The sequence below is a fragment of the Equus quagga genome, chromosome 7 (assembly GCF_021613505.1).
Source record: "Equus quagga isolate Etosha38 chromosome 7, UCLA_HA_Equagga_1.0, whole genome shotgun sequence".
Classification (NCBI taxonomy): Eukaryota; Metazoa; Chordata; class Mammalia; order Perissodactyla; family Equidae; genus Equus; species Equus quagga.
Window position 1 is genome coordinate 79,399,453 of NC_060273.1, and position 16,383 is coordinate 79,415,835.

The 16,383-nt window shown below is 39.0% G+C and overlaps 1 protein-coding gene across 4 annotated transcripts in view; it reads left to right on the forward strand.

Annotated features, from left to right (window-relative positions):
* Nucleotides 1–16,383, forward strand: part of SIL1 (SIL1 nucleotide exchange factor) — a 253,145-nt gene that overhangs the window by 186,235 nt on the left and 50,527 nt on the right. For all 4 annotated transcript variants that reach the window (XM_046668572.1, XM_046668574.1, XM_046668573.1 and 1 more), the window contains one exon: nucleotides 2,808–2,929. In XM_046668572.1, coding sequence (XP_046524528.1) covers nucleotides 2,808–2,929 — 122 coding nt within the window. The remainder of the gene's footprint in view (nucleotides 1–2,807; nucleotides 2,930–16,383) is intronic.

Sequence of the window (16,383 nt, forward strand, 5' to 3'; positions counted from 1 at the left end):
TTTTGCTGGGCCTGGTAAAGAGTTTCTTGGACATGACCAAACTCAGCCTGAGGTTAGCCCAAGAAACAGTCCCCTGGTGGAGGCCAAACTTGCTCTGTTGGCAGAAGAGTCATAAATTTTGTGGGTTTTTTACCCTTTGATTGGAAATATAAAGTCCTTGGTTTAGGTTGGTATCTCAGGCTTCCACACGGTTGTGATTTCACAGGGAGATTAAAGAAGATGCAGTTTGACCTCGAGTCCCAGTTGTGATGGGGAATTGGGGTGATGTGGTGTTACCTTTGAGGAAGATAGCACTTTTTTTGCCAGAAACTTCACCAGTCCACTTGTGTTCTAGACTCACTGATTAGAAGTTTTGAGGATCCATGGGCTTCAAGGACCCAAACTGGATCTGCCCAAGGATTTCTCACAGCCATATTTGAATTATTAAACAGGATTTGTGAAAAGCAAAACCGTGTTTGTGGAAAACAGTTTGAGAGTTATTTATGAGGAGTGGCCTCTGTCCGCCCCATCCACCCTAGGGCAGTGTGTTTGCCTTCTCTCATATGACTCCTCAATTATTTACCATCATGTCTCCCTTTCTCTGTTTCTTGTTCTCTCATTGTCTTGTCAGTGCTCTGGTTCTCTTTTTTCTTGAGTGTTGGCACAGTTCCCTGCTGCCCCCTTCCTTGTGCACTCCCGCCTTCTACCTTGAGCTCTTCTCCACATGTCCCACCCTATCCTAGAGGCAGCCTGAGAAAAGTTCTGGCTACAGACCCAGATAGGAAGCTGCTGACCAGGGCCCTGCTCATGCTTTCTCATGTGTGACACTGGGCAGGGCCCAGATTTTGGAGCTTGATCTTCTGTGTATGCAGTGGGAAGAATGACTCTTTTCTTCCTCATCTCCAGTGAAATAATAAATGAGAAAACATCTTGAAAAGACTGAAGTGCTTATGTAAATGTCAGCATTTATAGCACCATGAATTATCTTTATAGTAATAAAGATAAAGTGAATCTAGAACAGAACCTCTGTGACTCTGGGCTGCTTTGCTCTGGGCCTGTCAGAGTGGCAGCTGCTCTGCTAGGAACTCATACCAGCTTTGGTAAATAACTGTCCCAAGCATGGAATGACAGGACTCTGAGCCATGGTTTTGTATCCAGAAAACCTAGAGGAAGGAGGGACAAAGGAGAGGTAGTGAATTCTTAGATTTTAAAATCAGAGTATGTGAGGAAGTACTATTTGTGCTTGTGTCAGCAAAGCACCCCTCCCTGAGTCTCCCTAGTTAGCTGGGCTATAGCCTAATAATCATCCCTTTTCATAAGGACAGATTAGGGCAGAAAAACCCCAGCCCTGGTTTGGGGCCCTGATGGCAGAACAGACTCCATTCTTATTTCACGACCCTGGATTGGCCATCCCTTCAGGTCTGTGGTATCAGGGACCCATCCATTTTGTTGGCACAGATACCCCAGATTGCCTTTTTTACTTACAGTGGAGTTTATTTCAGTAACATTTTTATGTGATCAAATTCATTCACTGATTTGATGATTATTTATTGAGCGTCTGATTATATGCTTAGCACTATTCTAGTCACTGGACCTACAACAGTGGACAGACAGACAACAGACAGACAGACAGATGGACAAAAACCTCTCCTCTTGAGGAGATTATATCAGAATGTATAAGAATGACCTTCTAAGTGACATAAACAGGCTAGGCCAACCCAAAAACATAGGTAGAGTCAAATATAGTTCTTCAAACTCAGTTTTTCTGTTAGAGCCCTCTTCCAGTTTGGAAGGACACAGTCAGGTAGGAAAGGGCTCGGTGGTGTCTGGAGAAAAAAGGATGGGTAGCAGTCACCTTGTTGTTGGGCTCTAGCTTCCTGATGATTTGTAGAGGGGGATCAGCAGGTAGGCAAGAGGCAGCCTTTGTTGCAACAAAGATATTTTCAAGGGAGACTGTAGCTACTGCATAGGGATAACAGGATCCAGTGACCTTTCTGAGGAAGTTGAGTTTTCTTGTTCCAGGATACTAATGAAACTTGGGGGATGAGATCCCCTATAGAATAAAAGAGAGAGTCCGGACTTGGAGCTATGGACTTTAAATGATAGGCTACACCAGTGCCGTCTGATAGAACTTTATGTGATGATGGAAATGTTCTGCACTGTCCAATAATAGCCACTAGCCAATAGCACAAGCCTAGACTAAACCGTTTGAGAGAGACTTCTCTGCAGATTTTATCATGAATGTTCTAAGATTCAGTCAACCTTATTCTGTATGTAGCGAGGAAGAGGGAAGAGAAGGGTACTATTGTTATTCCTCTCCTAGCACTCTTCTAGCCCCCCAACCCGTAACAGGTTCCTTTTGTATTCCTGACTTCTAATTAAAAATAAGGTTTTTCTTTAAATGTCTGCTGCCTCCACTGCCCCCAGTGGGGCAGGACATCAACAGGAAGCATGGCAGTATTTAGTAATGCTGATGACGCCACATCTTTATGTTAACAGCTTGTACATTAGGAGTAAGCTTTGTGACTCATTATGGTATTAGAATTTTCCAGGACATGTTTGGCATAAGCAATAGCTAGGTGCCATTTCTGCCGGTTCCCATGCAGGTACTCATAAATCATGTTAGATGAATTAGGAATTCTCCAATTTAAGATTACTTAAAAACTTAGTTTTTACAAATCCTTTCCTAGCTAGTCAGAAAAGCCACTGTTGCTTTTTACTTGACGTTTTAGTTTGGTTTTGAATAGTCACCAAAAGAAAAGCCATAAGAAGAACTCTTCTTTCCTTGATGGCTGTACTATATTTACTAAGCGGTACCTTTGTTGCAGATGGATAATGCACAGGACCTGTTTTCCTTCGGTGGCCTTCAAGTCGTGATCAATGGGCTGAACAGCACAGAGCCCCTGGTAAAGGAGTATGCAGCATTTGTGCTGGGGGCTGCCTTTTCCAGGTAAGCAGCGTGGATGGACAACCCATTGGCCAGAATCGTTTGGGCCCTTCAGGTAAAGTCTAGCTTTGCTCTTGACCTGATTGACTTGGTAGAAGGTTACACTTGAGTTCATGCACATCCCTATCCACATTTCAATGTAATCCCAATGAAACTAGAGTAAGAATTTGATTCTGCCCTTACTCCAGGTAGATAAGAATTTTGACTTGTGTTGTCATTATCTGTGATTCTTTGTTCCTCCCATCTTATATGTATGGACATTTGACAGCATATTTTAGGTCATATTCTCTGTTTTATTCAAAGCAAATAAAAAGTTAGACTAACCATAGATAATTGAGAAGGAGGTGAATGAATTCCAAGAGTTGATCCGTTGGGCAGTAAAGATACATCTATTGATGAATAAATGATGAAACTGACCAAGGAGGGCCTTTTGAGGGGAATGTGTCTTCCATTAGTTGCCTGGAACCAATCAACATGCAGTCATGTTATCATGCTTTCTGGATTGGGAGTTATTTAAATTTCAGTTAGTCTGACTTGTGCTAGAAGACTGATCAGGCAAGAGGAATGGGGAGACAGCGTCTCCAAAGAGTTGATGCAGAAAGATATGTAGGCACTACATCATTATACTCATCCTAAGAAAGTCCAGATGTCTTCAAACTGCAGTTGGTTCAATGGAGCTGTAGTTCCTTCTGCTTTTGAAAATCTGCTCCTAGGACCATTTATGCCTCTAAAACAGGAACCGATGTTCTGATTCTTGCTGCAAGGGCATGGGTGGTGGCTATTAGGGGTTGTCTTGCTTGGATGCAGGGATTGTGATGTTGTAGGAGAAAGTCTATTCTGAACATTTTTACCGTTGGAGGTTTTGTTTTGAAAAGATTCCCTTTGCCTTTCATCTGTGCTTATCTTTATTTAATTAGAATTTCAGTCTAATGCCCTCTCTTTCTGAAAGGCTTCAGTATCTTTTCTTAGCAAATTGAGGGGCTAAGCTGGGAAGGCCATAATTGTTCCATGAGGAGAGGCTGAGAGCACTGCAGGCCTTTGTTTCCTTTATCATTAACCTGCCTTGATCTTTAAGCCCTGGTTGTCATGTGGTTGTGTTGTTGACAGTCAAGGCTGTGGCCTCCAAGGCACTCTACCTCCGCTGGTCTCACCTACCAGAGCCTCTCCCTGGAAGCCCAGGGAAATCTCTGCCTATGCATCCACTGGAAAGGTGGAGAATCTGTGAGTTTGTCATTGGTAGCTATGATTTCAGCCCTGAAGAAGTTCAAGGTCTTATCCTAATAAGGCTTTAGGGGCTTGAAAACTTACTGAGGCTCACTTTTTGTTTTTCAAGCCATAAAAGAACTAAATCAAACATTATTAACCTCTCTCCCCAAACCGTTTTTGGAAATCTTTTCTGCAATCCCAAGCACTTTCTTTCCACTTTCAATATGAACAAATGATCCTAGATGTCCCTTGCTTATGGAAAGGCATTTCTTGCGGGAAACTGTGTAGCATTCTTGATGTCACATGTTAGTTAAAGGGGACTAACTAAGTGACAAGAAGCATGCATTCGGCCTGCTTAGGAGGCCATAACTCACCCAGGGGCTGTGCCAATATGTGATGTTATTAAGACTTTTCTATGATTGTATTAGCATTAGGCCATGTTAACATTTATGCAGCATCACTAAAATTTAAATAGAGATAAATATAAAATATTGCAATTTAGTGTTTTGATGGGAAGCAAACTGCTGTATTCAAAATGTTCTAGCCGGGCTTTTGATGGCTCACTGGAGGGCAGTTACAGTCACAGCGTGGTATGGCGCCAGAGCTTTTGGAAGTCAGCAGCAGGCTCCTGAACATCATGAAATTGTCAATATTTTATTCAAAGAGGAATTTGATAGAAGGTAAGAATAGTTCTATGCAGAGAGGCAGGTTTCAGTGCTCTAGTCTGATATTCATTCTTTACTCTTGATGCCCTAAGTATTGGTTCTGAAGCTCCCTACCTGCCCCTGGCATACAGGTATACAAACACACGTGCGTGCGTGCGCCCACACACACACACACACACACACACACACACAGAGTGATTGGATGAGCTTGCTCTTTGTCAAGAGGGCATTTGTGGGATAGTGAACACAATGGAATCATGGAGTCCCAGGATTTGGGGGTATTATTTAGAAGTCATTCCTTCTAGTTTTCTGCTGATAGGCAAGAAATTGCTCAGTCAGTCCAGATATTTGGGTATTTTAGAGGACTAGGCAGGCCACTGTACCTGGAATCAGAAAATCTAGGTTCAAGTCCAATCTCTATCATTTACTGGCTGTTTGCCCATGGACAAGTGGTTTCACCTTTCTAAGCCTCACCTTTTTCATTTGTTAACTAGAAACAATAATAGATGTCCTCTGAATTTCATAAGATTAAGTGAATGTGAAATAACATAATATACAATAGGTCCTGTGAAAGTGCTTATAAAGCACCTATCCATGATAGGGATATAACATCATCATATTCATCATGTGTCCTTTTTACTGAGTTTTCACTCTTACTCTTTTTTTTTTTTTTTTTTTTTTTTTTACAGTACAACCCTTTATTGTCCTCATTTTCTCTTCTAAGATGCTTATATTTTACCACCTATATTTCTTGGTGCTAATCTTGCTGCTTCATGAAGGTGTTTATTTCCCTGGGTTAATTGCTGAGTAAGGCATCCACACCCATTTCTGTGGATGAAGAGATCTCTTGCCTGGTGTTAAATGTAAAGCAATTATTCCAAGATCAAGAAGAAAGAGTTGACATAAATGTAATTGATGTGGCCACTGAATGTTACATGACCACTGAAATAGTTTGTTCCCTTATTTAAATATTATTCACACTTATTGATGGGTCACACACACTTATTTTCTGCTGTTTGTTGCCCATGGGTAAGGCAGGTTAAGCTCTTGGATAAGATATGCGGAGATAGGAGACTGATGCTTTTGATAACTTCATCTTTTCATGGTTTCTTTCTTTCTTTTTTTTTTTTTATTTTTTTTTAAAGATTTTATTTTTCCTTTTTCTCCCCAAAGCCCCCCAGTACATAGTTGTATATTCTTCGCTGTGGGTCCTTCTAGTTGTGGCATGTGGGACGCTGCCTCAGCGTGGTTTGATGAGCAGTGCCATGTCCGCGCCCAGGATTCGAACCAACGAAACACTGGGCCGCCTGCAGCGGAGCGCACGAACTTAACCACTCAGCCACAGGGCCAGCCCCTCTTTTTTTTTTTTTTTTTTTTTTAAACCTCCTTTCTTCTTCTTCAAGTCAGTTGTTTTCAATGGGCTTTCTATAACCTGTCTTTAGTCTGACCGACCAGGAGTCTCTGGAATCTCAGACAAGCCATTTGTGTTTCTGTGTAAAGGAAGTCTCAGAAAGGCCTTGTGAATTTCAGAGGCCATGTGGCCTTCTATAATCTGGTTTGGTTTTACTTAGCAGCAAACTGGCTGTTTCCTTTTGTTTTCCTCTTATCTCCCTATATGTTTCCTTTAACTTTTAACTGTCAGGAACTAAATTATCAAGAAACTGGTGTGCTTACCTTAGGGAACACTGGCTTTTCCTGTTCTCATGCCCCCACCTCAGTCACTTTTGGTGTCCTATATCCATCTTTAATAACTCACATTCTGATCTGCAAATGTATGAATTACTGTGCAGTTACATGGGCTTGTAAGTGCTCCTTGTATGCTGCACTTTTGTTTGAACTGTCCACAGTTTGCGGGGTATCATGGACATGTGCCCAGTATGAAAAAGGGATGTACATGTGTCATCTGTCGCAGTGTGATTGTGTTCTGTTGTGGTGGATCCCTGGAACAGGATTCTGTCCTATCCTCTCTCTCCTTGCCTCTTCCTTGGTACTTCCTTAGCAGATTTTAGCTTACATATATCTCTTTATAAAATGAATATCTCCCTTAATCCCAACCCTACATCCCCTCATCCCATGCTTTATTGGCTCTCTAGTTTCCTCAGTTGTACTCTTCCTGCTAAAGTTTTACCAGTTCATTTTTAACCATTTGGCCAGTGCCGTATCACTGTGTCCCATCTCCATCTGTTGGTCTCTGATTTCCAGACTTCTTTGCTGCCATCCTCAGTGAATTTCAGTGATCATCTGCATCTTCTCTCCTCTGTCTTTCCTAATGGCTTTTGTGAGCTTGCTGGGGATCAATGTTCTCAACTCCATGTATCTTTATCTTTACTTCTGTTGTCCACTAGATGTCTTGAACCTCATTTCTTCCAACATCTCATGTTCTCTGACCATCTTCATTATCTCTTCCCATTTTCATCTCTCCTGTTGAACACGGTTTTTATCCTTATTGTGACCTCCAGCCTCTGCACTTCTTCCTGTTTTCCCCTTCACCATCAGTGCTCCTCATTCTCTTCTCTCTCTCTAGGTTCCTTCCTCTTAGTTCACAAATGTTCTCAACTACCTATCCACTGACTCCTGTCCCAGCACTAACTTATCCATCACCTCCAACCTGCCAACCTATATTTTCCTTCTCTTCCACACTTCTTAAAGAGTATACACAAAGGGATCCAGATAAGTGCATGTGAGCATTATGTTCCTACTATCACTGAAATTTTTCAAGAGTATTTTGGAATCATTGACATTTCTTTAGCAGTTAACAATGTTGACCACTACTTTCCTTTGGAAACTTTACTTCTCTGCTGCCCTGTGATTATCCCTTGTTTCTTGTATGCCTGTAATTAATTACTCCCTCTCTTTTTCCTTTAATGGCAACATCATCTTCTTACTATCTCCTAATTATAGTTATTCACCAAGATTTTTCTGACCTTTTCCCTTTTCTCTCTTCATTTTCTCTGCCAGTGATCCTGTCTGTTCCCATGGTTTCAAATTCTGCCTCATTGTGGACGACTCCAATGTCTGTGAAGTCCAACCTTTCTCCTCAGGTCCCATCCTCCATTTCCACCAGACTGTCTAATTGCACCTCAGTCTCAAGAAGAAAGTGGAATTCATTTTTGTCTCTCTCACAAACTAAATTTTTCTTCCCACATTGTCTTTTTATCTATTCTTGGCAGTATGATTGTCATAGTTACCCAAGCTTGAAACTTTTGAGTGATATTTGAGTCTTCTTTCTCCCTATTTAGTTAGTTAGTTGGTGACTGAATCCTATGGATTTTTATTTCCACTGTTACTGTCTACTAAACAACTATTTCCCTTTTTTAAATCTATTTTAAGGAATATTGATATTGTGAGAACTGCTAGGAAATAAAACATGAGTAGTCTAAACCAAGCTTAGTAATCCCATTCTTGGATGTAGATTGATTTAGAGATGGGCATATGACCCAGTTCTGACCAATGAGACATAAAGAGATGTTTGCTGGGAAGGCTTCTGGGAGGATTTTGCTCTCTTATAAAAAGAAAGATAGCAAGGAGACCCTGCCTACCTCTTCCTGCCTTGATTGCCGTTGTCTTGGAGCTACAGCAGCTGGCTTAGACCAGTGAGGTGAGAAGCACAAGGACAAAAGCCAACATGCTGAGGAGCATAAAACAGGAGAAAGGCAGAAGGAGGCTAGGTCCTTTATGATATAGTTTAGCTACTGTACTGATTTTGAAATCATCTACTTCCAGACTTTTGTTGTGAGAGATGATTAAATGTCTTTGTTTTTTAAAAACCAATGTTAGTCGTTATTCTTTTACTTGCAACTAAACATACTCATATTAATAAAATTTCTAAAATATCTCTGGGGTCTTTTAAATTCCCTTGGCTACTTCATAGCATTCATCTCAATTTGCAATTATATATTTGTTTGATTACTTGTTTACTTTTGATAACCCCTATTAGACACTATGAGGAGGATTGGATTCATTTTCTTTTCTTTTCTTTTTTTCCTGAGGAAGATTAGCCCCGAGCTAACGTCTGTGCTACTTTTCCTCTTTTTGCTTGAGGAAGATTTGCCATGAGCTAACATCTATACCAGTCTTCCTCTATTTGGTATGTGGGTTGCCACTACAGCATGGCCGCGGATGAGTGGTGTAGGGCCCTGCCCGGGAACTGAACCTGGGCTGCCAAAGCATAACACTCTGAACTTAACCACTAGTCCATGGGGGAGGCCCTTGTTTTGTTTTGTTTTGTTTTTTATTGTGGTCATAATAGCTTTTAACATAGTGAGATTTCAGTTGTACATTATTATTTGTCATATAGCATTTAAGTATGCCCCTTCACCCCTTATGGCCACCTTCCACCTCCCCTGCCCCCAGTAACCACTAATTTGTTCTCTTTGTCCATAAGTTTGTTTATATTCCATATAAGAGTGAAATCATATGGTGTTTGTCTTTCCCTCTCTGGCTTATTTTGCTTAACATGATGCCCTCAAGGTTTATCCATGTGGTTGTGAATGGGACAATTTTGTCTTCTTTTATGGCTGAGTAGTATTCCATTGTATATATATACCACATCTTTATGCAATCATCCGTCGATGGCCACTTGGATTGCTTACACATCTTGGCTATTGTGAATAATGTTGCAGTGAACATAGGGGTGCATAAGTCTTTTTGAATTATTGATTTCAAGTTCTTTGGGTGAATACCCAGTAGTGAGATAGCTGGGTCATATGGTATTTTTTTAATTTTTTGAGAAATCTCCATACTGGTTTCCCTAGTGACTGCACCAGTTTGCATTCTCACCAGCAGTGGATGAGGGTTCCCTTTTCTCCACAACATCTCCAACATTTGTTATTTTTTTGTCTTGGTGATTATAGCCGTTCTAACGGGTATAAGATGATATCTAAGTCTAGTTTTGATTTGCATTTCCCTGATGATTAGTGATGTTGAGCATCTTTTCATGTGCCTATTGGCCATCTGTATATCTTCTTTGGAAAAATGTCTGTTCATATCTTCTGCCCACTTTTTGATTGGATTGTTTGTTTTTTTTGTAGTTCACTTGTGTGAGTTCTTTATATGTTATGGAGATTAACCCCTTATTGGATATATGATTTGCAAATATTTTCTCCCAATTGGTGGGTTGTTTTTTCATTTTGATCTTGATTTCTTTTGCCTTCCAGAAACTCTTTAGTCTGAGGAAGTCCCATTTGTTTATTTTTTCTTTTGTTTCCCTTGTCTGAGTAGACATAGTATTTGAAAAGATCCTTTTAAGTATGATGTTAAAGAGTGTACTGCCTATATTTTCTTCCAGAAGTTTCATGGTTTAAGGTCTTACCTTCAAGTGTTTGGTCCATTTTGAGTCTATTTTTGTGCATGGGGAAAGATGATGGTCTACTTTCATTCTTTTGCATGTGGCTGTCCAGTTTTCCCAGCACCATTTATTGAAGAGGCTTTCCTTTATTGCATGTTCTTGGCTCCTTTGTCAAAGATTAGCTGTCCGTTGGTGTGTGGTTTTCTTTCTTGGCTTTCAGTTCTGTTCCATTGATCTATGTGTCTGTTCTTGCACCAGTACCATGCTGTTTTGATTACTATAGCTTTGTAATATATTTTGAAGTCAGGGATTGCGATACCTCTAACTTTGTTCTTGTTTTTCAGGATTGCTTTGGCTATTCAGGGTCCTTTGTTGCCCCATTTGAATTTTAAGATTCTTTGTTCTATTTCTATGAAGAAGGTCATTGGGATTCTAATTGGGATTGCATTGAATCTGTAGATTGCCTTAGGTAGTATGGATGTTTTAACTGTTTATTCTTCCAATCCATGTGCATGGAATATCTTCTCATTTTGTTGTCATTACTGATTTCTTTCAGTAATGTTTTATAATTTTCTTTGTATAGGTCTTTCACCTCCTCGGTTAAATTTATTCCTAGATATTTTATTCTTTTTGTTGTGACTGTAAATGGGATTGTGTTCTTGAGTTCTTGTCTGTTAGTTCGTTATGTGAGTATAGAAATGCTACTGATTCTTGTAAATTGACTTTGTACCCTGCAACTTTGCCATGGTTGTTGATTATTTCTAATAGTTTTCCAATGGATTCTTTAGGGTTTTCTATATATAAAACCATGTTGTCTGCAAACAGCAAGAGTTTCACTTCTTCTGTGCCTGTTTGGATTCCTTTTATTTCTTTTTCTTGCCTAATTGCTCTGGCCAAACCTCTAGTACTATGTTGAATAAGAGTGGTGAGAGTGGACACCCTTGTCTTGTTCCTCTTCTCGGAGGGATGGCTTTCAGTTTTTGCCCAGTGAGTATGATGTTGGCTGGGTTTGTCATATAAGGCCTTTATCATGTTGAGGTACTTTCCTTCTATACCCATTTTATTGAGTGTTTTTTATCATGAATGGATGTTGGATCTTGTCAAATACTTTCTCTACATCTATGGAGATTATCATGTGGTTTTTATTCCTCATTTTGTTAATGTAGTGTATCACATTGATTCATTTGCAGATGTTGAATCATCCCTGTGACCTTGGTATGAATCCCACTTGATTGTGGTGTATGATCTTTTTAATGTATTGCTATATTTGATTTGCCAATATTTTGTTCAGAATTTTTGCATCTATGTTCATCAGTGATATTGCCTTGTAATTTTCCTTGTTTGTGTTGTCCTTATCTGGCTTTGGCATCAGAGTGATGGTGGCCTCATAGAATGTGTTAGGAATATTTCCGTCTTCCTCAATTTTTTGGAACAGTTTGAGAAGAAGAGTAATAAATCTTTGAATGTTTGCTAGAATTCTCCTGAGAAGCCATCTGGTCCTGGACTTTTATTTTTGGTGAGGTTTTTGATAACAGTTTCAACCTCTTTACTTGTGATTGGTTTATTCAGATTCTCTATTTCTTCTTGATTCAGTCTTGGGAGGTTGTAAGAGTTGAAGAATTTATCCATTTCTTCTAGATTGTCCAGTTTGTTGGCATATAGTTTTTCATAATATTCTCTTATAATCTTTTGTATTTCTGTGGTATCCATTGTAATTTCTCCTCTTTCATTTCTAATTTTATTTGTTTGAGCCTTCTCTCTTTTTTTCTTGGTGAGTCTAGCTAAGAGTTTGTCAATTTTCTGTATCTTCTCAAAGAACCAGCTCCTTGTTTCATTGATCCTTTTTACAGTCTTTTTTGTTTCAATTTCATTTATTTCTACTCTAATTTTAATTTTTCCCTCCTTCTGCTGAGTTTGGGGCAGCCTCTTGTTTTCTATCTTAATCTTGCTGTCTCCCTAGTATATAGCGCTGGACCCAGCATTGAGTGCTAGAAAATAATTATTAAATGAATAAATGAGGAAACAAAAGAGTAAACAGATACCTAGGAAATGAAATATTTTCCAGATAGCATATGGAGGCTGAGTGGAGAGTGCTGTCTTTATTATTATTGACGTAATAGTGGATGATTCAGATACCACTCCTTGACCCTTTAAAATCTGAGGCCATGGAAATGAGTATGTAGCCCCCTGGCTGAAGGCCCAGAAAATAAGAAGGTTAGAGATTGGAATGAGGTCAGATATTAGAGATGCCAGCATTTGAATAAAAGTTTAAATGTGACGCCTAGGACTGGTTCCGAGTTCTTGACTCCAGGAGCTAATTTTTCACACTCCTCCAGTTACAGGGGAGTGCTCAAACCATTTTGTATTTGATAAATTGATTAGCATATTAACCAAGATTGGCCCAGGCAATTGAATAGCCATAGGTCTTAAAGCTGCATTCAAAGTCTAATTTCTTTTTTCAAATGGCAATTAATGATAAATGGAAAATAAGCTCTAAGCCTGACCAGTCACCCTAAGTACTGCAGAAACCAAGACTGCATTCTGGGGAGGAGCATACTACTTTGCTTAATTAATCTGTCTCTGTGATATACCCCTGCCTCCTCCACATCTCTGTGTGGCTGCCTTCAGATTTTTTTCATTGTTGACTACCTCCTTCTTAATTTCTTCCCTGCATAACTCCAGCCCACAAAGTACTTTCCTTTTAACTCTATTAGCATTTATTGTCTGGACTCTTAAGTTGACTTTTTGATACATCTTATTCTCTGCGTATGCCAGTTCTTTCCTCTGTTTCCCCAATAAAATTGAAAGTTTCTTGAGAGTAAACTCTGGTACCCAAGTCTGTAGTACCCACAGCACCTTATAGAGGATAAGTTTCATGTAGCTGCTTAGAGCATTTCATGGTGCAAACTAAATGGTCTAACACAAAAGCTGAAATCACCAAAAACTAGTGGGAAGAATGAAACCAATAAGAGCAGAGGATCGTTTTATTTTCTCTTCTATTTTATTTGATTTTTATTCCAATGAATATGTGTTACATTTGTAAGTAAAATTTAAACAATAAGTAACAAAACAGAACTGGGAGACTTCTGTATTTAGCAAATGGTGGTTTACATTTCCCAAGAAGCATTCTTGGTTCAGTATACATGAAGATACTGGATTAAATATTTAAACATTTCCTTAAATGCTCAATTCAGCTGACAAACTGTAGGGCCACTGCTTTGCATGACTAAAGGAGAAATTAATAATATCATTTTTCTTATGTGGTGGCCGTGCAAGAAAGTGCGAGAAGTCCTAAAGAGAAATACAGTGGAAAGTACAAATCCTAAGAGATGTGGAACACTGAAACTTATAGCTGTTTTGGGGACATTTGCCGTTCCCTGGTGGCCAAGAGCTGTAGGTTTCAAAAGACTTTGTAAGTTGGGGGACAGGAGACAAAGCCTACAGCCATGAAAGGGAGAACTAGAAAAATGATCTTCCACTCAAAAGAAGATGTTAAGGCAATTTTGTTTTGATTGGAAGGGAGAAAAATTCTCCAGAAAATTCTTCACTCAAGCCAGCCCTAGAGTATATTTGGCCTGGAAGTCATATTCTTTTTGTGGCTTAAAAATCTGCAACCTGAGAATTTAGTCTAAAATGGTCTTAAGTAATAAACTGGAAAAAATGTTTGCAACTTATATCACAGATGTAGCATTACTATTCCTAATGTATATAATAAGTACCTAAAAATAGAGAATAAATACAATAATAACCTTGTAGAAAAATGGGCTAGACACACACAGTTCGCAGGATAAAGAAAATATAAATGGCTTAATCATATGAAAAATGCTCAGTCTCACTCATAAGAAGATAAAGATCGATTAAGACTATACTGAGATAGGGGAGTGAAACTACTGTATGATACTGTGATGATAGCTCTATATCATTATACATTTGTCCAAACCCATTGAAAGTACCATACCAAGAGTGAACCCTAAGGTGGACTTTGGGCGATGATGACATGCCAATGTAGGTTCATCAGTTATAACAAATGTATTGCTTTGGTGCCATGTTGATAGTGGAGGTGGCTATGCCTATGTGCAGGAAGCATGTGGAAACTGTCTTTTCTGCTCAAATTTTCTATGAACCTAAAACTGCTCTAGAAAATCAAGTCTATTAAAAAAAAAACTGTACTGAGTTTTTCTCCTATCAGATTGACAGACATCCAAAACTTGATAGCATATTCTATTTGTGAAGCTGTGGGGAAATAGGCTCTCATATATTGCTAGTGGAACTATGAAATGGTACAACACTTACAGAATGAAATTTGGCAATATCTAGCAAAATTGCACATGTATTTACCCTTTGAAATATTATTTCTACTTCCAGAATTCTACCTCTAAAATACATTGATAAGGGGCCGGCCCCGTGGCCGAGTGGTTAAGTTCACATGCTCCGCTGCAGGCGGCCCAGTGTTTTGTTGGTTCGAATCCTGGGTGCAGACATGGCACTGCTCATCAAACCACGCTGAGGCGGCATCCCACATGCCACAACTAGAAGGACCCACAATGAAGAATATACAACTGTGTACTGGGAGCCTTTGGGGGAAAAAAAATCTTTTAAAATACATGGATAGAAATATGAAAAGACGTATGTATACTCAAGGTTATTCATTATAGCACTGTTTGTAATAGCATAAGACAGGAATCCTTTTCTGTAGGGAAAAATAGGGAACAGATTGAATGAGTTGTATGATTTATTCCATTGAATACTATACAGTTGTAGAAAAGATTGAAGAATATTTCTGTATAATATAAAATATTTCTATTGTAATATATCCCAGGATATATTGTTAAATGAAAAAAAAGGTAGAGAAAAGTATGAATAACTGCTATTAAGCGTGTATATGTGCTTATATTTTTAAAAATGAAAGATAAAGATTACCATAGGGAGAGGGACTTCACAGTCATGCCAATATTTTATATAATTCAAAAACTCAATTAAAATGTAAAATCGAGAGCAAAATGAAACAGTTAAATCTGTCTATAGAATTAGTGACATAATCACACAGGGAGGAACTGTTTCATGTGACTTTACAACCCAGTAATTTGACTATACATCCCTATTTAGATATCTCTTAAAGAAAAAACCCCGCAAAACTTTTCAGAAATCTTATTGTTGTTGGAAGTCTTGGTGTTTTTCTGAGACTGCTGTAAGCAGGTGAACAATTATGCTGATTTCTCTGAGAACCTGGATTTTCAGCATGGCAGAAGGGACATACAGATGTAAAGTTGGAGATTGGATAAAATCCCCTTTAGTCGTGATTTTGAATTCAAAGTATATACTAATGGTGAATTTTTTCTTTTAAAAAATGTATTTTTTAGCTCTATACACTGAAAGGATCTAGAAAAAAAGATAACCCCGATGACAGTGATCAACTCTGACTCCCACGTTTTATTTTCTAACTACCATTTCCCTCTAAAATAGCATTTTCCACTAAAAGGAACTGTAATTTCTTGGCAAAATGGCTGATTTCAAGTCTGGAGTAAGATATGTGTAAAATGATCCAGATATCTTGTCATAATAGAAAGCAAGGAAGCTGTCAAAGACTGTTAGGATCTTTTGTAAAGGACTTAGGATTCAACCTGAAAAGATTTCCATTGGCCATAGATGGGACACTGAGCTTCAAGAAGGATAATGACTGCAGTGAATTGAAACAAATCAAATATGTTGAAATCCCCAAGTTCGTCATGATACTTAAAAGAACAAATTAAACTTACTTCATTGGTCGTCTTTGATGGGTACTAGGTATGGAACCAATTCATAATCAAAAGTAGCAAATAAATAGAAGCAATACAGCATTTATCCTGCCTTTCCAATATGAACTGAACCTTAGTGTACTCAAATAGTTGTTGAGGGAAAGTTTATAGAGAAATTCCAGCTGAAAAAGGAAGAGCGATGCAATTAGAATATCACCATTTTGTAAACTTTAGTGAATTAATAGATCTTGGCAATGATCATCAGTGGCTGCTGACATCACAGAAAGAAAGGCAGTCAAACTTTATGTGCCTTGTAGTGGATGATGTGGTGCACATCCAGGCATCTCTTCAGGGCTAAGGCATTTATTTCTCCAGGTCTAGGAGTATTAGCTACTCAAGGCTCATGATTCAGTTCCTGCAAGAATTAATCCAGAAAGAAGCTGCCTTGCCCAAGGTTATGGTCCTTACCTGGGGGACAGCCTGCTTCCAATGACACAGTGCAGAGGTTCAAAGGGCTTCCACTCTTATCTTAAAGGAGACAACTCTGAAAGACCATCCTAGCTC